This window comes from Benincasa hispida, chromosome 1 (assembly GCF_027475165.1).
Source record: "Benincasa hispida cultivar pf3 chromosome 1, pf3_genome.v1.1, whole genome shotgun sequence".
NCBI lineage: Eukaryota > Viridiplantae > Streptophyta > Magnoliopsida > Cucurbitales > Cucurbitaceae > Benincasa > Benincasa hispida.
Genome location: NC_143478.1, coordinates 30,762,252 through 30,786,301, shown reverse-complemented (window position 1 = coordinate 30,786,301; position 24,050 = coordinate 30,762,252). Strand labels below are relative to the sequence as shown.

The 24,050-nt window shown below is 31.8% G+C and overlaps 2 protein-coding genes across 7 annotated transcripts; one reads left to right on the top strand and one right to left on the bottom strand.

Moving 5' to 3' along the window:
- Positions 1-7,520: 7,520 nt before the first annotated feature.
- HCF208 (chaperone (DUF2930)) lies at positions 7,521-14,702 on the bottom strand. Of its 5 annotated transcripts, XR_016531691.1 has the most exons (9): positions 14,163-14,700; positions 13,908-14,029; positions 13,739-13,810; positions 12,392-12,535; positions 12,088-12,241; positions 11,225-11,453; positions 9,094-9,265; positions 8,356-8,753; positions 7,521-8,132 (listed from the first exon to the last, which is right to left on the bottom strand). XR_016531691.1 is itself a non-coding variant. In XM_090317010.1 (7 exons), the coding sequence occupies exons 1-6, from the start codon at positions 14,326-14,328 to the stop codon at positions 11,245-11,247; spliced, it is 867 nt and encodes a 288-aa protein (XP_090173136.1). In that variant the 5' UTR covers positions 14,329-14,700; the 3' UTR covers positions 9,294-10,146; positions 11,225-11,244. The 5 variants fall into 5 exon arrangements, 2 of the variants coding, with proteins under 2 accessions (XP_090173136.1, XP_038884000.1); XR_016531689.1 differs by having other exon boundaries at positions 7,521-8,753; positions 9,094-10,716; XR_016531690.1 differs by lacking the exons at positions 7,521-8,132; positions 8,356-8,753; positions 9,094-9,265 and adding exons at positions 9,294-10,146; positions 10,288-10,716.
- CRR1 (Dihydrodipicolinate reductase, bacterial/plant) lies at positions 7,750-10,283 on the top strand. Of its 2 annotated transcripts, XM_039028061.2 has the most exons (10): positions 7,750-7,882; positions 7,955-8,077; positions 8,151-8,225; positions 8,319-8,384; positions 8,522-8,617; positions 8,702-8,818; positions 9,108-9,200; positions 9,577-9,678; positions 9,843-9,929; positions 10,036-10,283. In XM_039028061.2, the coding sequence occupies exons 1-10, from the start codon at positions 7,772-7,774 to the stop codon at positions 10,066-10,068; spliced, it is 903 nt and encodes a 300-aa protein (XP_038883989.1). In that variant the 5' UTR covers positions 7,750-7,771; the 3' UTR covers positions 10,069-10,283. The 2 variants fall into 2 exon arrangements, with proteins under 2 accessions (XP_038883989.1, XP_038883982.1); XM_039028054.2 differs by having other exon boundaries at positions 9,843-10,196.
- Positions 14,703-24,050: the final 9,348 nt, after the last annotated feature.

Below are 24,050 nucleotides of genomic sequence, written 5' to 3'. Positions count from 1 at the left end.
ACCAATTACACATTAAACTCAATTTAATGTATATATTTAATTATCATATACATCGCATGTACATGTACAATACCATTCACTTAAATTAATTAATTTGAATCTTATTCAAATATTACTTTCCAAATATTCCCATTAGAATACTTGGTGTTTCCAGTATTCATATTCCCATGTTGGCCTCTAAATTGAGACCGATTAATTCTGATACGGTTGTGGCTTGGTCATTGACTATCCACGGTTGAATGTTGAATTTACAGCAACCGGTTGTGTAAAAGGACTGCTGCTTCTTTAGCAAGCCTCTTTTCTCGTTCGTGACCTATAGCCAATTAAAAGAAAACGAAACTATGTTCTGATGCTTAAGACGTTTCTCAAATGAGAGTAATTCAGATTGCATATCAAGCCAGGATATCCCTAGTTTCCCTTGTATACCTACAATAATAGGGTTAAATTCTTCATCCAAACCAAGAAGAACTTAAGAGATCAGGGCTCTGGTGGTTATCGGACTACCAGCCCGTGCCAACTTGTCAGAGTGAGTTTTCATAATCATTAGGTATTCACTCATCTTAGTGTTACCTTTCCTGTTTGCTGAAATACTTGTCACAGATAATCTTCTTCGACTCTCGATTAGACTTCAAAAAGGTCTTAAATGGTTTGCCACAACTCTTTCGCATTTTCAAAGCCCACGAGTTGTACGACTACCTTTGAAGCCATTGAGTTATACAGCCACCCTAACAGTATTTGGTCAATAGTGATCCAAGCCTTATATTGTGGATTGAGACTCTTTTCGATGGTGGTACTCACTGATCCACCAGACACTAGGTCAGATCCTGTGGGTGTCTTTAACGTTTCCAGTTGTTGAAGATAAGCGTTCATCAAAGGAAGATAAAAACATGGGTGGTTAGGGATTCATACCAGAGAGGTGTCTTTCAAGCTTATAGCTTCTTAGGATATGCAAGGCAAGTGTCTTCCATAGTAGGAAGTTCCCTCGATCGAGGTTGATGCTAGTAATCTGGTTGAGTTGTTTATTCAACGGTGGGTTGTAAAATTTCGAGGGTTTAGAACCGATTACACTTCTAGAGGAACTGACATTGGCCATTAAAGCATCTGATACCAAGATAAACAAGCTATACATGGAGGATTTCTTCTATATTATTTCACATACTAAAGAATGAGGCAATGGTACCAATTTATACAACATCTAACCCTAATTAAGGGAAATAAATTAAATATAAAAGAATAATCAAAATACTAGAAATATACAGATGGACACCTAATTGGTAACACGAATACTCCATTAAACAAATTCATAACCGATCGTGGTTTTGGTTTATTCCATTGTCTGAGATATTTTCTATCCTCCGTGACTCCTCTTTGATGATTGGATGCTGAGTTGGTGCCATTTGGCCGTTGACAACAGCCACTTTGGTGTTGTCCCTAATATGAACTACAAATGGTAGATGAATTGAAGTATAAAAAAGTTGACAAATTATTTACTTTAGAATTGAAGTGAGTCCATTTTTTAACCAATTAAAGTTTAATTAATCTATGCCTTTTATTCATCATATGTCTAAATGAAATTTGAAATTTATATTTTATATCCTTACATGGTAATACATAATATTTAGATTAAAAAAATAATTATTTTATTTTGAAAGATCAACCAGATTAACAATTATTGATAAATTAGGTTGATCAATTTTTTTAAATAAATGATTCAGCGAGTGTTTAGTAAATTTGTTTTTCATAACATTTTTTTATTACCTAATCTGAAAATTTTCATGCAACGTATTTATGTTTAATTCAAGTTATGGATTTTAAAATACATAATTACATTAAAAACATAAACTTTTTAATAAATATTGTATTTCATGGTTCCTTTCATTTTTATAACTTTAAATATTAATAATATATTATAAATTGTATAATATTAGAAAATCATAACTATACAAAATTTATAATATAAACTATGTTAATAAAGTAGTTAATAATAGTTGAAAGTTAATTAGTTAATACTAAATGTAACCATATCAACATATCAAAAATATTATTCTAAACAATTTCTTAAATCGGAATCCATTCAAAAATCTAGTATAAACACATATTAAAAAACATGAAATCCAATTTATTTTCAATGAATGCCTAGTTTTTAAGTTTCCATCTCACTGTTCAAACACGAAGACAGTTTTTTTAATTGCTATTTAATTTAAAAAGAAATTTCTATTTAAAAATAAATCAATATGATAACTAAGAATTTACTTATTCATACTCTTCTCATCATTTAAAAACATTTTTTAAGGATACATTTAAAAACATGAAATATTAATCCATTTGTACAAAAATAATATGAAAAAGGAAGTAACTAAATTTTAAAATTCAAACATGGTTTGGATGGAGATCAAATAGTCTAATTTTGAGATGATAGTTGATGCATTCTTTTTCATTAAGCTATACTCGTATTTGTAATTAATTATTGGAGTACGACCAAAATCTCACATTGACTAAATAATTGTTTGAGTGGTTCCAATAATATAGTTATGAAAAAATATGTTTAAAGTAGATAATATCACAATAAGTGTAAAGATATGTGAAAATTTTATTATCTCTTACAGATGGTATCAGTATCATGTTGGTTAAATTTAATGGTGCGGTTATATCTAGATAGTGTTATTGTGTTTTATAATTGAGGTAATAATAGAGAAAATGAAGCTTGATGACATTAAAAATTATATAGTAAAGGTTTTGAAAATATCTTTGAAAATGTGATCCCCAGAAAATTGAAAAATTATGCAGTAACATTTGGGAGTGGGGCCCAATGGGACACGAGGACAGGCCACATCTATTCCTCCACGGTCTGACCAATTGGCAAGCACCACCGACACTGCGGCGTGTGTATACCACGCGTCACCTTTCGATTGGAGTAAGAAGTCATTGCGCGTGGCAGGTCAAATCAAAGGTTTTAATTCCATGCGGACGTCGTTCCGACGGGGACGTTGCAACCTACTGAATTCGTTGACTCTTTCTTCATTATTCCTCCAATTATAGTGTTTTTATACTTTCTTTTTTTATTATTATTATTATTATTATTATTATTATGACTTCACCTCTTTTTAAAGTATATACTTTCGACTTTCTCTTTATTTTCTAGTCACCTTTTTTATACAATATTTAAACTAATTTGCACGGCTGTCGGTGGACTTGGAATTACCATTTGGTAAAATTAAAAAATAAAATAATAATAATAATAAATAAAACTTTCTATTTGTTATATAATTAATCTTTTTGTGTTTAATTTCTAATCAACGAAAATCAAATTCTATTGAAAATTTATTGCATGAATAACATGTAATCTCTTCTCCTATTTTTGTAATGTCACTCTAACAAACAAACACTTATCATCCTATACTATCCTTCCATTCAATATTCATTAAGTCAACTTATTGAGCTTAATCCAACCGATGTTAATGTGAATTTTAAATAAATTGTGAGTAAATATATGAAATTAAAGTAATAATTTAAGGATTAGATTCATAATTGAGTTTATTTATAATTTCTTATTAATTACAAAATACTATTTTGTTGTCAATAAGAGCGTTGCTCAATTGGCATAGTGAAGTTTGATTCTCCTATCCCATAATTTAATTACATTATTTTTTTTATTGTGGCAATTTAAAGGAAAATACTAATTATTAAAGAAAAACCGTACTTTTCGAAACATCATATCAATGAAAAAGAAAAATTCAATCATATATATTTTTTCAGTGAATATGTCAAAAAAGAAAAGAAAAACCCTATTTCCACTATTCTTTCACTCCCACTAATTCTTGATGATTGACAACCTTTTAGGGGATAAAAAAACTCTTTCAAGTACAAAAAAGAATTATTAGTATAAATAAACATTAATTAAGTAAAACCCAATATAGAAGATATGCAATTCATTATTATTGTACTAACACCATCAATTTAATTTTTTTTAGTCACCTTTAGAGAAAGAAAAAGAGGTTTTTGAAAATATTGAATTTCATTTTGCCATACTTAAAAAAAAAAAAAAAAAAAGGTGGTGGATGGAAAGATAATGATGTTGAGATAATGCAAAACATGAAAAAATATATTATATCATTGGAAAGGTTGTTGGTTGCTCCAATGTGTGTCTCTCTCTTTTTGAGGATTAGTTGGTTTTGAAAGCTTTCTTTTTGGAAGTTAAGAACATATCAATGATGGTAAAGTTTAATGGGAATATCTATGTGTATATACATATTTATATATATATATATATATTGATAGATATTCTACATTATTCCCTTGTTTATTTTCCATGTTAGAGTAATCTCAACCGTTAGATGCTCTTACTTTTCCTTGGTCAAATGTGAGAGATTATACATTAAAAGACATATATATATTTTAAATTTATACTAATATTCACATGGGTTGGTGGGGTCTCCTTGGAGTTGTATTTTAATATTTCTCTATAGATTGTGAAATAAGTTGTCTATGGAATGCTGTTCTTTATGTTGGGTTTCGCTTAAAAAGGAAAAGAAAGGGGAAAAATATTCCAACTCTCTCTCTTAATTAACTTATAATTTTTTGTCTTTAAGTTAAGACTATATTCCAATTTTGTAGTTTCAAATATATAAATCTCCAAACTTTCTATCATAACTGTCGTTATTTCATTCAATAATAACATTATATAGTGTTGAAAGGATCAAATTTAAATTTCTTATAACAATCTTTTGATTTAAGAGCATAATTCAAATATCTGGGTTAAGAAAAAATCAATTTTAGTTCCTAAATTTATATAGAACTAACAATTTAGTCTCTGAACTTTATTTTGTAACGATTTAGTCCATGTACTTTCAATTTTGTAACAATTTAGTCTCTAAACTTTACTATGTAATAATTTATTCCTTATTGTAAAAATTAGTGTTAAGATTTAATACAATTTTTTGCATAGATAACCCTATAAATTAATTAGAGACTCAATATTTTCATGAAATTCAAGTCAACATCATTAAATAATAATAATTGATACCTAATTTTAATAAATATTTCTTTACACTAGGGATTAGATTCTTACAAATTTGAAAGTACAAAAATTAAGGTCTCTTTGAGCAACCATTTGGTTTTTTATTATTTTTTTTAAATTAAGTCTATTTCATCAATATTTTTTACTTTTAAGTACAATGTTGAATTCTTAACTAAGTTCCAAAAACAAAAACAACTTTTTGAAAGCTATTTTTTTTAGTTCTCAAAATTTGGCTTGATTTTTTAAATTATTACTGAAAAATAGATAACAAAGCAATAAATTTGGAGGTGAAATTAGTGTCCATAGGCTTATTTTTTTAAAAAAAAAAATATCAAATGGGACCTAAATTATTAGATAGTAAAGTTCAGAAACTAGATTGCAAAATTGAAAGTAGAAAGATTAAACCGTTACAAACTAAAGTTCAAAGACCAACAGTGTTTTTAAATCTTTTTTAATATATACATAAAGTTTAATTGGTGTTTTTAAACGATCAATAAATGTAAGAATATCATTTAAATTGTGTGTGTAATTTGACAAAACATACAAAAAATTATTGAAAAATTCCTATAAATAAAAAAATCCTAAAAATATTTACAATTTTTAGCAAAAAGTTTTAAAGTCACTTTTGAAACTTTTCTATAAAGTGTAAATATTTTTAAATATTTTTTATATTAAAAAAGACCCTAAAATTATTATTACATTTAATAAATTTTGTATACTTAGCAAATACCTAAACCGACATTAATTTGGTGAAAAATTTGTATACGTAAAATGGCGGCAAAATTGCCTCCCATTTCAAACTCATACACATCCATATAATAATAATAATAATAATTTCCTTTAAAAAAAAATTGTATACTTAGTAAATACCTAAACCGACATTAATTTGACGAAAATTTTGTATACTTAGTAAATATCTAAACTGACATCATATATAATTTTGTAAATACCAAAACCAACCTCATATAAAATTTTGTTAATGTGATTAAGATGGTTTTTAACTTTAGAGATTTTTACTAAAATTTCATTTACCCATCATTTTCAATCATCTCCATATAGATTTGATTTTTTTTAAAAAAAGAAAAGACTTTAAAAAGTATTTTTTTACCAGAGGAATTAGTCCAAAATCACAATTAGAAGTTAGATGGAAAGGATTAAAGACTACTTTTTTTAACTTTCTATTTTAGTAGAGAAAATTTAGAGGAGAGAGAGTTATATAATATGTATAAATGCTGTAAGCTAAAATAGAAAAAAAAAAAAAAAAAAATCAATCATTTAATTTTGTCAATAGGTTTTGGTCTATTTAATTTAATGTAACTTGTATGAGAAAGGATTTCGTAGTTTAGTGTTAGGTTAATTAGTCCCACGGATTTTCATTGATATCTTAGAGAAAAATTCAATCAACTTTATAAAGAGATAAAATCAATCAACTTTTGTAGTTTCGTCTTTTTGAAAAGTTAATGGTCTTTTTCTTAAAACTTGCATGTTAATTTGATATTAACTTTGATAAGAATAGATATATGAATGCAACTGCATACATCCATCAAAATAATTGGTGCTTACCTACAATTTTTAATACTTTCACATCTTTCAACAGTATATAATTATTCTAGTGTTGCCCTATCATCTATATTAAACATGAAAGGATTAGTTCATAAGTTGCTTTAATTACCTTCCATTATAAGGTCTACAATAGGAAGATTTTGTGGACAAACTCCCCCTACAAATAGAAAGATATTAGAACTGTATTATTATTATTATTATTATTATTATTATTATTATTATTATTATTATTATTATTATTATTATTTACCTAGCCATTTGTTTTATTTAGCCTCTTTCAATTGTGTAGTTTAACAAAATTTTAGTTTTAAAAGAATTTTGAGATTTCTGAGATTTTAGTAGGATTGGAATTAAATAGAATTTGGGGGGGGGGGGAAAATCCTACTAGAATAGCAAGAAAAAATTGCTGATTCATAACAATTGAGATCATTTGCAAAGAATGACTACTTTAAAATTATCTCACAATTATTCGAATAAAAGTATCTTCTCCTAAAATCCTATAGTAAAATTCCTACCAGAATAGCAAGAAAAGTTGTCATGGATTTTTTTTTTCTTAAATAAATAGAGAAAAATAAAGGAACGGAGAAAATAACAAATAATTATCATGTTATGAAAGTCCGTACGTTATACATGCATGTGAGAATTATATAAATTGAACCCAAACAGAAGTTCTCATTTTAATTTATAAATTTAGTCAACCAAATTTAATGGAATATAAATTGTTTTTTTTTTCTTTCCTTTTACTTTTGAGTTTTTATTCTATTTTATATTTCTTTAGTTCTTTATTTCCGATTTTCTTTTGACCTTCAACAATATGTGAATGTATGAGATTCATGCATTTGACATCTTAATCGATGATATAGGTCATAACTACTTATTAAATTATGCTAGGATGATGCTCAAAGACATTTAAAAATTCCACCAAATAAATCAAAAGAACTGCCCACGAAACAAACTAAATAGCCAAAATCTAATTTGGAGTAAAGAAACTTATACACTCATTAATTACATTTTCTCAAGAAAATTGTAAACTGTCGCTGTCGCATGAGCTCAAATTCATAGATCTCAAACACAAAAACCTTATCAAACAAAAACACAAGGCTAAGGTGAAAATGGGCTTATCTTCTTGCGGAATTAGACCCATTTCAGCTCCGAAAGAGAAGAAGAAACAGAGCTTTGAAACCATCAACAATGGCGGCCCTGGGTTGCGAATTCCCCTTTACAGTGTATAAGAACTCAAAGAAAAGGAGACCGAGATCTTCAATTCTCTGCTCAGTACAACCATCTCAGGGAAATATCAAGGTCACCCAAAACCTGCAGTGAGTCTTATTTGTTTGGTTCAACAGCAAAGATTCATTACTTTTGTTTTAACAGGTCATTATTAATGGAGCAGCCAAAGAAATTGGACGAGCTGCAGTTATTGCAGTCACAAAGGCAAGAGGAATGGAGGTTGCTGGTGCTGTTGATTCACATTCTGTAGGAGAAGACATTGGAAAGGTCTCTCTTTCACTGTCTCTATCTCTTTGTTTCTCTCCTCTGTGGTTTTGCTGATCTGTACAGATAAAATTAGGTGTGTGACATGGAAGAACCTCTGGAATTACCCATATTAAATGATCTCACCATGGTTTTAGGTTCAATATCTCAGGTACTAATACTTAATGATAGTAAGTAGTTACTTCATCCGTCACTTTGTCTGCTTTAAGTCTCAAAAGATTGATATTTTATTGCTAATTTGCAGTCAAAGGAAACAGGAGTAGTTGTTGATTTTACCGAACCTTCTAAAGTATATGAGAATGTGAAGCAGGTAGAATCTTCATCTTCCTTCCCCATTGGGCAAACATCAAACTTTTTTCTTCTTTTTTGATGGGTTCTTCTCTCTCTTCTGGAAATATTCGAATTCCCGAAACATCATGTTTCTGCCTTGTTTTGTTTTCAAATTAGGCAACTGCATTTGGCATGAGAAGTGTGGTTTATGTTCCTAGATTAAAAGTAGACACAGTGGCTGCATTATCTAACTTCTGTGAGAAAGCTAGCATGGTGAGCACAGGGTGAGATTTTAATTCAAACCCTCTCTCTCCTCTTTCTCTATCTGTGCGAATGCTTTAATGGATTCTGTCACAGGGTTGTCTTGTCGCCCCAACTCTGTCCATTGGCTCTATCCTTCTCCAGCAAGCTGCAATTTCAGCTTCATTCCATTACAGCAATGTAGAGATAGTGGAATCCAGAGAGAAGTCACAGGTTAATCAAATTATATCAACAACTAATTCACTTTTTCAGTTTCAAAGGGAAAGAAAGAAAAGTAATACTTCTCCATTTTCATTCTGTCATTAAACAATAGACAAATCAACATGCATTCTCTCTCTCACTTACATTAGGTTAGTTAAACATCTGAATCAAGTACATGGCTTTTAGTCTTTCAACTTTTCATTTGTCTAGGAAAAAAATACTATTAGAAATCTGAAGAGAGAGAGAGAGAGAGTAGTAAATGTTGCAGATGGACATTAAATACTGACTTTTTTGGTGGCAGGATCTCCCATCTTCAGATGCAGCCCAAATAGCCAACAACCTCTCAAACTTGGGCCAGATCTACAACAGAGAAGATATTTCAACAGATGTGCCGGTAAGCTGAATCCTCATAAGTCATAAGTAGTCTCTGCCTCATTTAATTTGACGTATCAGTACTCGCTAAGAATAGAGACAAAAGGTAAAAGTAAAACATGAGAATGCTGTACCAGCTAGTATTCTCTTTACTTTCACATCATATAACCACAATTGTGTAATCTCAAAGAATGTGAATAAGAAAAACTGTTTCTTGTGACATGAATCAAAGGAATTTGGCCAGCATGCACCGAACTATAGGTGTACAAGATTTTCATAGAACTTCTAGAGAGATTATAATAATTTATGATGATTAAGACATCAAACTCAGAAGCTCTTTTTTAGAAGGCTCGTTTCAAAAAAGACTAGCTTGCTTATTTTGCCTTTTCGCCTGCTAGGCAAGGGGACAAGTTATAGGAGAAGATGGAGTTCGAGTGCACAGTCTAGTCCTTCCAGGGCTTCCTTCCAGCACCAATGTCTACTTCTCACGCCCGGGAGAGGTGAGTTCTAGGTTGTGTTTCCGTTCTTGTTCAACTAAAATTAAAAGAAGTTGCATGATTTCGAGCTGTGGGACGACTAAATTTAATTTTTCCTACTCATTCTGTAACAAGAGGAGTAGGATTTTTTTTTCCTTCTCCGACACTTATCATGGCTTGCATCACAGGTGTACACTCTCAAGCATGATATCATAAATGTGCAATGCCTCATGCCAGGCTTGCTATTGGCAATTAGAAAGGTGGTGCGCCTTAAGGTACTTGAACATACGACAGTATATACATCTCCCGTTCCTCTTGAATGATCTTCTTCATCCTGTATTGCAAATGTCAAACTGTTGCCTTTCTGTGCTACTCTGACAGAATCTGGTGTATGGCTTGGAGAAATTATTATAAAGCTTCGAAGGTTATCCCCTGGTAGCTCTGTCTGAAACTTCACCACCACTTTTCATTGGACAGAGTGACCATCTACACCTGATAACAAAAAGGAGATAAACTCAGGAGCTCAAGTCAGAGAGAAACGAAGGAGAATTTTTTTTGTTTTTCGTTTTCTTTGTGTACGTGGAGAAATTATATTATTTCGTTCTTAAAGAAGGATTTTCTCTTCCCAATGACCTTTCCTCGGCAAACTTAAAAAAGATGTCTGCAACTTATGCTCCCTAACAGGCTGTACTTCAGTGAACCCGCTGAGACTTGATGGCGACCTCAGGAGCTCAGTTTCTATTTCTTCTGCCCAGAAAAGTCTTTAATATCCTAACTTTGGAGAGTATATCAAGATTTTCAGCTTAATGAGAAAGAAAGAACCACTAAGAAATGGTTACTAGGAGTTTAGGATAGCTGTATGCCCTCATTTTCTTCAAATATTTTTTCATGTGCATTTTTCTTCACGTCCAAACAGACTCTAATGGATTCTTACATCTTCATCCCAACAATTTACATTTGAGGAAAAGCGTTGAGTTCAGCAGATCAGGCGAAATCCAAGGGTCTCAAGAGATTTTGATGCTGCAACATGTCCAAGTTTTCATGCCAATATCTGCTAAGCATCTGTTCCATACAAATTCGTAAAAAGCATTCATTTGGTTATCCAAGTGCAAACGCCAATATGTACCAAATAGGTGGAGGATATTCCAAAAGTTAATTCCAAGCATGTATTTCAGTGGATAAAATAAATAAACATATCAGGAAAAAGGCGGTTTCATAGAACAATATATTATGGAGAAAGTTACAAGAATTTCTCATGGACTTTGACCCAAAGGCAATGAAGAGAAAAGAAAAGGAATGGAAATAGAGATTATATCCCTTTTAAGCTTCTGAGTATATCCACAACATTACGTTTATGTTTTTTTCCATCTCTATCACACAATTGCATTAAAAAGTAACTTTTGTATGTCAATCTGTGCATAGTGGTTCAAGTTCCCACCCACCCCAACATTATTGTGAACTAAAAAGAATTAATTTCTGAATTATATCTGCAAAAACAAGTACCAGTACCATGCCCATTAACTCAGAGATGCACATGCCACTAGTAGAAAAGAATATAGAAGAGATTTACTACTTAGGTCCACATGAATATCAGAGGATGGCCCTGTCATCAAACTTGTTAGCAAGAGCTCTTATCCAGGCTCTATCTTTATCGCCAAATGCATAACTTAAACTTGAGGCCAGCAGTATGAATCCTCCCATCTTTTCCATCTCACTGCCATTTTGCTTTAGATTTTGAACCACCGGTTGTACCAAAACCGAGCGAGTGCCCTCGGGCAGCATTTGCCAGAGTCCAGATTCTGGATAAAAGTTATGAAAACCTTGAAAAGTTTCATAAAGCATCATAGTATTTGTTTAACTTTTAATATCAATGTAGTTTCTCATACGCCCTCAACTTCTATTAGTGTATGTCTAGTCAGAATAACAACCAGGAGTAACATCTCATCACCATATGGAAAAGAGATCAAAATAACACTGCAGATTACTTCAAATTTTGATAGTGGTTGAGAATCAAAACCTGAGTCCATTAGAGAGTAGAAGCTCCAATAGATGCCACATCTAATATATCCTATCTCAATCACCACTTCTCTTCTCTCCTAATGTCACATTAGCGAGTCACAATAGTGAGCCTACCCGAGTAACTACTTATTCCAATGGTCTAAGCCCTTCCCCCCTAAACGTTCTCTAGTACACATGAACTACCAGTGGCCTATCGTTCTTACTTCTAATATTGTAAAAATTCATTCAAAGTTACAACTTAAAACTGCTTATCTTCAACCTATTCGATCAATTTATTCCATTGTCAGCATAAGCTATTTTTAAGGAGAAACAACATTTTCCCCACTAATATTATCGTTTCTAAGACATTTTTCATGTGCACCAGGAGAGCAAAAAATACATTCATAAAAACATGATAAAAACACAATTCTATACCTGAAATCTGAGGGAAATAGAGGGCATCCTTTAATGCAGATAGGCCAATGATCTGAAGCTGCTCCTCAAACCAGGCAAGTAAATCTGCTCCTGATATATCATTTGGACTATTCCAGTATCCTCGAACACATAACGCCCCTTGAATCTGTATTAACTGATTCCAAAGATAAGAAATGATTCAAAAATTAAAACTTAAGACAGTATCACAGAAAGCTAAATAATGTAATCTTTTGAGTACAACGTGTTCTCTTCCTACATATTTGTGAAGTAAAATGTAAGCAAGTAACAAAAATTTGAGAGATACCACTGATATACTGTTTGTATTGCGCAGCAATATGTATGTTGCCCAAGCCAAATCTTCCTTCACATTATCCGATACAATTTGTGACAAGAGAAATATTTGCTCAGTGTCTCCAGGGAGGGTAGCTTCGCCAGATGGAACTGCACCCTGCAGGCAAAGATGGGTACTTTTCCTTATTAAGCAGTAAGCAGTGGCCAAGCAAGTATAAAGTGAATAATATTTGATACTTATTGATCACTATTTAATTGAACTGACAATTCGGAATCTAAAGTAATCAATAAAAAATCAAATACAGGATCTAGCTACTGTGATGGAGAAAAAGTCTCAATGCTTCAACTAGACATCTATTTCATGCCTTGGTGAAGTTAATCTAATACTCACGTCAGCAACTCAAGGACTGCTACAATGCTAGAATGTATAATAAAAAATCTGTCATTGACCTCATCACCGAAATGAGAAGATCATATTCAATAGAAAAAGGTCATGCAGGCAACCTTGATGACGATAATGCAAGGAGGTGGGACTCTTTGTTGTATGGTCCTAGGCTCCTAGCTAAGTCATTATCAGAGATAAAAAGGCTAAATGTAGAGATCTGAGGTGACATTTGAGCCAAATTGATGTAAAAAAGAACAGGATGTTAGAGAAGAAATTGAAGCGAGACAGATGGCTAATGAGAGAGCTTCTATCTACATGAAGATTCCAAGATGAACTCTACAAGCAGAATCATAAGAAGACCGGGATGTCTAGAAAAATTATTGGTTAATGAATTACAATCCTATTCAAAGTCCGGAGAGGCTGGATAGAATTTGAGAAGAATTTGGCTAAATATGTATTCAGCATCTTTGAGCTTAGATACGGTTATCAGTGGAAATCCACCCAACCCAAACGTCTAGTAAGATATCATCTTAAGTTTACAAATCCTGCCACGTACAGGTCATCACAATCTACCACTCCACCATTTAAAGTTCGACACAAGAACAAATCAGGAAACTTTGATACCTAAGCATTCCCTCAATGATAGGTTCTTCAGCCATCAGAAAGGTCCCTCTCGTTTAAAAAATTTCCATCAAATATATTACTCCCTGCCCCAGACTCCCAGTCTCTTCCTCAGAGTACTAACTTTCCATCATCAATACCTACTTGACGGACGGCAGACAATGGCCCTGTAGTAGTGCTAAGGACTACACAGACCAGCAGTTTCAAGTTCCTCTAGTTCTCTCCCTTTTTTATCTTTTCTTTTTTTTTTTTTTACTCTTAACAGAGATTGACGGAAATTTTCTAGTAAGTAGAAAAAGAAGATGAAAAAAGAAGTATACAAGCAAGACAGCAATGTAATATCTAATATGTTACCTTAAGAAACTTTCCCAAGTAGGGGAGTGCAATGGAAAATGCTGCCAAAGAAACGCCTAAAGCTTCAGTTCTCTACGAATAACAAAAACCACATTAAACAGGAGAAATAATAAAAATCCAAGAAGAATAAAGAAAACAAAGGCGTTCCCAGAAAATTGTGTTTGCTTACTAACTGCGCAGGGGTGGTGAGAGCAGCTGAATTCGAGCCAACAAAGTGATTCAATAGAAGAAGAGAACCAAATCCATATCCAATCCATCTGGGTAAGTAAGACTCATCCAACCCAGGAATCCCTAAACCCCATATTACAACGAAATGTTACATTGAAAAAAAAAAAAAAAAAAAAATCACTTGTTCCCATATCCCTAAATTCTCAAATTTCTTCAGAAAGTACCCATTTCCAGATAGAGAGGGAGAGAGAGATACCGAGTGTGAACCGAAGGACAGAGAGATTGAGTTGCTGATTAGCCGAGTTCTTAGAATCGTCAAGACGAGCAGAAATTGCTGGACCCTTCGTCTTAGTTTTAGCGCGAAATCGGTGAGCGGATGTCAACCGATTCAACGGGCTGGGAGAGGGAATTGAGCTGATCATAGTCTTTCCTTGTTTGGTAATCTAGAAAATGAACTACATTAAAAACTTCTCTGAATTCCACCGAGGGTCAAAGGGCCGGTCGGACACTTCTCCGTTCCATCCTCATCCAAATCCGTTCAATTTGGATGAAAACGGCATTACATAATCACTTATTTACTTTGAGTTGGATGAACAATTATAATCCGATTGCAATATTTTTTAGTACAATCAAATTGCAAATTATATTTATTAAAAGAGAAAAAGGAGATAAAATGACAAGATTAATAACCAAGTTCAATTGTGAAGATAGTTACTTGGTTCATAACGTTCTTTGGAGTTTTTTTTTTTCTTCTTCCTCCTTTAAGTTTAGCCCGTGCACGATATAGGAATTTCATACATTTTTTAATTACATTAAGTTTTCTTAATACAACAGACATGAGAGATCCAAACTCAAAATTTTCTTCAAAAAATAATAAATAAATAACTCAAAAAAAAAAAAAAAACAAAAACCAAAACACATATTATCCAACCTTCAACTAAAGAAAATGGGGGCAAATTGCAAAATCATAAATATTCGGCCCTTAAATTTATATAAATATTAAAATTAGACTCTTAATTTACAATAGTTACATTACAGAAATTGAACTCCTAAATGAAAAGTTTGAAAGTGTAATTATAATTATTATCATACTTCAAGGATGAATTTTGCAATTTGCTCAAAAAACTAATCACATGGATAGCATTTTTAGAGACTAATAATCAGGAAAATTACAATGAGTGAAAAATAGAATAGGTATTTTGCAAATATGTCTGTGAGGTATGTGATTTTGTAGATATATTAAAATACTCAAGTTCATAATTTTATCTTTATCATAGTTTGGTTTTACCCTTCTTAGACTTCGTTTGTGATTTCTAGGGTGGCAATTGTGCTTTTTGAAGAATCAAGTGTTAAAGGAAGTAGAATAATGTTGGGTACGTTTTAATTTTAAATTAGAAAAAATTAGCTACCGTGTTTGATAAATTAATATTAAATTTAATTATTTTTGTATAGATAATTAATTTATAATTTATTTAAAATTGTATATGATTTAAATTTCAACTAATTTTATTTATCTAAATTACTTGATAAAAGTTTTGAAAAATATTCTTTAAAAAAATAATCAATTACAATTTAAAAATATATACGACAAAATAAATTAATATGAAAGGATATAATTATAATACATTTATTTAAATAGTGAAGAAGTAGTTAAGAAGTTAACAAATTTGTAGGAAAACTAAAGGGCCATTTGGGATTGCTTTTGAAATCTTAAAAAGTTGTTTTAAGAAAATCTTAACCGCTTAAACTGTTTGGTAAAATAACTTATATATTAATCTTTCCAGAATCACTTATAAAATTGTTTTATCATGCAAAAGTGATTTGATGGAACTTTTAGATTTTAGTTTTCCGAAAAATTTGGTATCTTTTTTACCATCTCAAATTTTCATTTCATTAATTTATTTTCTCACATTTATTCCAAATTTTAATTGATTCAAATTCTTATAACAGTTATTTTTTTTAAAACAAAAATAGTTGCAATTCAAATCATATATATTTTTAAATAGTTGTATGACTAAACTACACTAATTTAGTATTAATTTATCAAATACCTTAATTAGTTTTTTTATTTAAAATTAAAATTTGCAAAACACTTTTTTACTTCTATCTACGAAAGATTTTTCGAGAAGCACAAATTTTAAAAACTACAACAATCCCAAATGAAGTCGCCTAAATCTAAATGCTAATATCTACTAGCTTTTACACATTAGTTAAAATTTAAAAATGATTATGATCTATTAATAAATAATTCACTCTACCAAACAAGATAGCTAGTTAAGTTTTTTCTATAATTTTTTACATTTTGTAAACGCAATCCCAAACGCCTTAACAACCTGTGGTTCCTATTTTCGTCTCACGAATCTACTTTCTCATATGTTTATGTTTTTCAGTTAGTTTGATATCTACTTTCTCATATGTTTATGTTTTTTAGTTAGTTTGATCCTTGTGATGTCCCTCATCTATTTTTTTTATAAGGGCTTTAAAATAATACTTCAATGCATTTAGATTTATTCGTTTCGATTTTTTTTTTTCGTTTCTCCAATTTATTATTTTTAAATACTATATTTGGAATGAAATGGGATCCATTCAGTGTAGATACTGAACTCGGTTTGTGGGAACCATATTTTGAAAGAATTGAGGGAATAAGGAAGAAAAAAATTTATAAAAACTTTTCTAAGAGAATTGGAAGAAAGAGGGAGAGTTTGAGAGTAATGGTAAAGATTATTTTTGTAGAAAACAAACACGCTATTTATAGAATTCTATGATTTATTCTTAATCCCGAATAACCCAAAGATTTTAAATTAAATATTTAATAATATCTACTACTAATAAATAACTAACCAAATAATATCCCATATTAAATGGTTTAAAATATTTAAATCATATTTAAATATTTATCTCTGCTAGAATTTTTAATTTGAATTTCATCCAAATTAAATAATTAATTATTTGAATCCAATTCAAATTAATTAATTAATTCTCTTTTTAATTATTTAATTAAATTTTTTAAAAAAAATTTAAATAACCTATTTATATGGATCTCATCCAAATAAGCAATTAATTATTCGAATCTTATTCAAACAAATTAATTCTCTATATTATATAGTTATTATATGAATCTCATTCAAATAAATTTTATAATAAGTTATATATCAATCGTATCCAATACAATTACATTTTCCCTAAAAAAAAATTGAACACTTCAAATTTTGTTTCAATCATAATTGCTTGTCCTTTGTGAGCTAACAAAAGATCTTTTGGACTATAGATCATAAGTTCCACTAATCTAAGATTAATTAATTAAACTCTTTTTTAATTAGATTAACCTTTATTAATTAAACTTATTCATTAACTATAGGGCAAACTACTATATACCTATAGTTGACCTTTTTAATTAGATTAACCTTTATTAATTAAACTTATTCATTAACTACAGGGCAAACTACTATATACCTATAGTTGACCTCTTATGCACGGTAGGATAAGCAATTATGATATACTTGATGGCTGATTATACTCGGTGGAACTCGACGACATTTTGGTAATTTCAACTCCCTTGAAGCCCAGATGCTCAAATCAACTCCAAATTGCTTCAAATTAACCATGTTCTTCACCAAATGATTAATTTTACCTTTTGATTGCTCAATACCTACAAAATAGGGAAATAAACACGTAAAATTCGATAACGAGCCCGAATTAAGCTAGGAATGAGAGCTATCAAATACCCCAACTTAATTCTTGCTCGTCCCGGGCAAGGTAGGAATACACAAAATATAATATAAAATAATTAAAGACATGCTAGCTTAATTCACAATATTGTTACTGCAGTCTCAACGGTCAATTAGAATGAAATTTGTAATCAAGAACGAAATTCAATTATGATCAATCACTGAAGCACAAGTTTAAGAATGATTCTCAATCTATTTATGTATGAGTGAATCTAGAGTTTGGCTAGTTAAGCTTGCACAATCCGAAAAGTTTTATAAGGTCCTCATCCCGTTTTCCCCTACTCTAGTTCGGTTATTGACCTTGGACATATCACACTTGCAAAAAAAAAAGGGTAACACTAAGACAAGGGTGCCTAAACTCACACACAAAACATAAAGCACATTTATTTTACCTAGAGGGCTAGTTCACTCCCCACCATCGGGAACCTATCATTATTTTCTCACAGGTGCTAACTAGACACGGCGGAGGTAGCTCTTTTCACCTCTATCCATGCACACACACACTATTTTTTTCTTTGCAGGCGCATTAACATATGCCTCATTTTTTTTATGCTTTTTTTTCTATGTTTTTTTTTTTTCCAGAATTGCAACTAATTTTCTTTTCTTTTCTTTTTTTTTTTTTACCCACAGTAGGTCCTATTTTATCCACTTTGTCTAGTTTTGCTCTAAAATAAGTATAGTTACTCCTGAGTCAAAGGTGGACCTTTCGGGGTGATAATAGAAATACAAACTAAATAACCCAATTCTAAGCATGCAAGACTTTAATTTCGCAAAACGATGACTTAAAGATGCATGGAAGATAAGAATTTTTTTTAAAAAAAAAGGGCTAAAATCATAATCATAGTCCTAACATTCTTTCATGCAAATTTTATTACAGGAAGAGTGTGTCATAAACTATCATAATAACAATAGAACAAATAGCAAGCAAGACAATCAAGCACACAATATACTACCCGATGGGTACCCCACCCCCAACTTAAAATGATACATTGTCCCCAATGTATTTCAAGTATAGCTCAAAAAGAATAAAAACAAGGGATCAAAAAATCTCCCCTGATAACAATGTCACACACGAGATAGTGGTGGTCATAGGCTCGCTTCTTAGAAGATGCTCTCCTCTCCAAGGTCATCCCTAAAAAAAAAAATAAAAAAAAATAAAAAATAAAGAAAGAAAGCGGTAAAAGAAAAGAACCAGACAGGTCGAATTTGATATTTTTATTTTGTTTGAAAAAAGGAAAAGAAAAATCAAAAGACTCAAGGACTGAATTAACTGAAAATAAAGACTTGACTCAATTGACTCTTGAGAATAAGAAGAACAAAAATAAAAAAATATACGATATACCAGATGGTAGAACAGGGTGAGGTTTCTCAACCTCTAACTCCATCACTTGGAAGTCGACGGGTTTAGGCTCAGATTCTCCATAGTCCTCATAAACTTGTTCTAAATATGACATGCTATCCTCTAACTCATCCTCAATGTCAACATAGATTACCTCATTGCTGCACGCCTCAGTGATGACATAAGATATGTGTAGCAGAAGTTCGCATCCTCTCTCAACTGAATCAGAAGATTGAGTGATTTAGTCTCTCAAACTCTGAAGATCAGCTCCAACCTCAGTTTGACAACTAAAGCTCTCCTAAAGGTCGCAGATCTCCTGCTCAAAAATAATATTGTTGATAGCAAGTTGTCTAATCACATCTTCTAATGACATACCTGAGTTGGCGGTGTGAGTATGTCGTCATGTCGGATGTGGCAGGGCATGGATCATAGTGGAACTGGTCCCATCCTAGGTTTCCATAGCCATAAGATTCCTCCCATCTAGGCCAGTGAAAATAATCATCCATATAACTAAGATACCCTCCCATGGAGTAGTCTCGTGGCATAGGGTTCCACTGCAAACTTGGGCATGCTTGCTCAGGGTGATCAATCCTACATGCTTGCACTTATTGCGGGTTACCTGCAACCAATTGACTAACCATAGAAGTTAACTTAGCAAGTTGACCTCGAAGGTCACGAACCTCGTCGCTAAGTCGAGATACTCCATTTGATTGTTCCCATCCTAGTTGATGATATCTGTCCATACTTATACTACTAACATAAAAAGGAAAACAAATCAAAAGCAAAATAATACTTTAACTAGAAATTTAACTAACTAAACGTCAATGGCTTCCCCAAAAGCGGCGCAATTTTTGTTCGAATCGAGAATCGATGTCGTTAATTCGACTCCAAACCGAAACAAAAGAAAATTTGTAAAAATTGAACTACTCCAATCATTACAAAGACGTATCAACAATGGTAAGTCCGAGTCAATCAGCAGGGAAGCGTGATTTGTTTCGTTAAGTGAATTTTCTAACCAGAGCAGTAAATTGGGAGTTTTGGTGTGGAAGAGATAAATACATGAAATTGAAATAAAAGGGTAAATGTAACTATAATAGGAGTCTATCTAATTTCTAGAGCAAGAGAGAGTTTCCTATGCAATTTCTTTCATTAGACATCAATTAATTACACTGAATTTGTCAACCCCTCAACCTATTAGAAAATCTAATAGCCCAATTAGCCAAATTCGATAGTAAACCAAATTAGCCCTAATTCAATTTACAACTCTTCCTTCTTAGCAGCATGCAAGTTAAAATTGAATTGCATTACGAAAGGGTTCAATTGTTGAGATAGACAACAAGTCGGAAAGCCATATCTTATAGCATGATTTATTTGGGAAAAATTATATTAAGGCATACATGCATTTGGCCAAAAAAAATCTGACCCTAAATATGCGATGCTAATACGTGCAACTAAATCAATCAATATATGCATAGGCTATGACGATTTTGGAAATAAGAATTTCAATAAACTGATTTGTCAGATCAATTTATAGCCCATTAAAAATAAATCAAATTATCCCAAAGAATTCACACAGTTAATTTAATTAGAAATCCTTCAAGAAATTAAACATAAGGCTCTTGCTCAAAAGAAATTAGATAAGAGTTACTTCTTAATTCATAGACAAATCCGAGATATACGTCCGATCCATCGATTATGACCCAAAAACAAAAGGAAAAACTAACCTAAGGATACTAAAATCTGAAGGGAAAGGAAGAAGATTGAACTCTAACTTTGGCCTCCATCTATTTGGCCCCCAAAATTCAGCATATTTCGACCTAAAATTGAACAGATGTCTTTATAGAAATGAGGCAGCATCGCAACACTTGGAATAATGTTGCAACGCTAAAGCAGTCGATTAAGAGCGTCAAGGCAGAAGTCCAACGCTGGACCCAACGTTCACTTACGCGCGCTTCGCTTCTTTGTCCATCAAAGATCGTAGCGTTGCAACGTTGATGGGCAGCACTGCAATGCTACCCATTCTGTCCACAAACGTTGGAATGAAGCATCAAGCTACTTTGCAACGGTGGCAAGGTTGAACATACGAAGCATTGTGACGCTCGGGTAGCGTTGCAATGCTGAGCATTCTATCAAAAACTTGATACTCGATGCACCATGCTCCTTTTCTCGATGCTCGGCGCTTGTTTACTTGATACTCGATGGAACTCGATGGCATTTTGTTAATTTCAACTCTTTTGAAGTTTGGATGCTCAAGTCAACTCCAAATTGCTTCAAATTAATCTCGTTCTTCATCAAATAATTAATTTTACCTCTTGGTTGCTTGGTACCTACAAAATAAGGAAATAAACACGTAAAATTCGATAACAATCCCAAATTAATCTAGGAATAATAGCTCTTTTTTAGAGCTATCACCGGGTCCACGATTTGCCTTTGTGTGCTTTTTTTTTTTCGATTTTGACTTTTTTTTTTTTTAATTTTTAAGTAACAAATTTCTTCATTACTAAACTTAATTATATATTTAATATGCAATGAAAACTTAATTAGTCTATACCCATGTTAAAAATAAAATTTTGACTTGACTAAGGTGTACATCTCTCTACAAATAAAAAAAATAGATAAAAGAGAAATTAGTTATTTAATTTCAAAATAGAAGTTTACATGAAGTTTAAAGACGACCCTCACTGGCGCTTACCCCATAGGGGGGTTGCATTCGTATGCCTCTAAATTAGCTTCGTCTTATTATCGTTGTCGTCTACAGCGAACATGTCTTCGATCAGTGTCAACAACATTGAGTCATCTTGTTTGTTGAATAATATTTTCTACGTTAACTAATGTTTGGTCACACATTGAACCCAACTCTGGTAAGTTGTGTTGTATTGAATATTGTTGCACATATTGGATATAATTATTCTGTACGATGAAAAATTAATATTAAATAATATTCATATCACATATTTGAAAATGTAAGACTATAAATCTCTTACCATGTAGTAATAGTTAGTCCATTTGTTAATTCTTCCTATGCACAACGATCATGACGTGCATGCCAGTAGGGTATATATTCTATGTGAATTCGATGTCAGTCTTGGTCGTGCTTACCTCTCAAATCAATCTGGTGTAGTGTTAAGAGTGTATAGCACAATGAAGGTACCATTTGTCGCAGACCGAACTGTCTCAACACACAATCTGGATGATGCCACTCTACTATATGGAAGCATATAAGAGGGCTAACGGTCAACTAGATGTCTTGACCATCATGACAGTAATTAGGTATTGATGACCAAATCTCTTGCGTGTATGCCGTCCAATTAATCTGACAAAAAAAAAAAAAGATAATTATACACCCAAAAACTTTTAAATATTCATTTATATATACATTTGTTACCTGATTGTGCATCAGTCTGTCAAATATTTGTCGATATACTAGAAATACACCACTCCATCTAAAATTATAAAAAATACAATTAACTTGTATTCTTACCTAAAATGACAATGAAATAAATATATAAAAATGAATAATACCTGGCACTTAGTGGACAATGACTTGGGGCCTGTAACTGAACTTGTGGTGCTATAATTTTAAATCTATCATAAGCTCATACCTATTGTAGTATCAATAGCCCCGCTATTTCCAACGCTTGTGCATTAGTAGCCCGACAAAACTCTATAAAGCCATGCAAGATAGACACGACCCCACGAGTACGTACCATCATGCTCGCAATCAGATAGTAGAGGGAGAAACATAAGATGTACCAGAGTGTTCGACTTGTCAGCAAACAAAAATCCTTCAATAAGCTGCATAATGTATGCTTCTGCATACCTACGTACGTTAATGTCGTCGGCATCAGGAGGCAATTTTGAAAGTTGGATGCTAACCATGGGATACTCAATATGTGCAACCCTAAGAAAGCCAACCTGTTCAACGTAAGGTGTAATCCATGGATCAAATGGGATAGTATGTTATGTAGATGCTTCCCTTCTCCAACAACCCAAAACCACAGTAGAAGAACTATCCCATATCGATTGTAAACGATGTGTATTTTATTGATATAGTTGCACATGATTAGAAGGACCAAGTTCCATTGCCTACGAAGTTCAAATTACATTACATAATAAATAAAGTTCCATTACATAAAAATAAAATTTCATTAAACAAAGTCATCAATGGCCTAAAAAAAAATAAAAGTTACGTTACATAAAAATAAAATTCCATTAGATAAAAAATAAAAATTCCATTACATAAAAATAAAATTCCATTACACAAAGCCATCAATGGAGGAAGCACATAATGTAGGTTGTGGACAAGTACACTTATTATGTTCTTCTCCCTTTCAAATTGTACAAGGACACATCGACATATTTACTTAAATTTTGACAACTGTAATAGTTGACAAAAAATATGTTAATACAACAAAAAGTTTTAAATCCAAATAAATAAATATTCCAAACTTTTAAATCCTCTTTTTGCCACAACTTTTAGTTTTCAACTTTTGTAAATTTTCTTAAAAAGAAAAGGTTTGTTCCTTCTTTCTAAGAAGATCCAAATAAATTAATATTTCAAAAAATCTAAATATTTTCTTAAATCAGCCCAAATAAAAAAAATATATCTATGAATTAGTGCGAATAATAAAAAAAAAAAAATCTATGAATCAACCCAAATGAAAATCTATGAATCATACACTTAAATAAGTCCAAATAAAATATAAATCATACATTTAAATCAACCCAAATGAAAACAAAATAGTAGTGGAAGAAATTTCATATATTGGAACAAAAGGGTAGCCCAAATGTACAAACTTTGGAAATAAATAAATAAAACTTTTACCTAAGGCAGGTAGTAGATCAGCTCATGGCAGTGGAGTAAGATGGCGGCAGTAGCAAGAATATCGGAGACGGGGGGAGGGGAAGGAGCGAGGAGGCGATGACGCGGCTATGAGAGAGGAAGAAAGATGAAAAGTTTCGGATCGAGGAAGGGGGGGGGGGGGTTGTGGGGTTCATTGGGACCACTTACATGACTTAGGTAATCGTGGACCCGTCCACGATTACATAGTCAACGACTCTCCATATGGATAGTCTG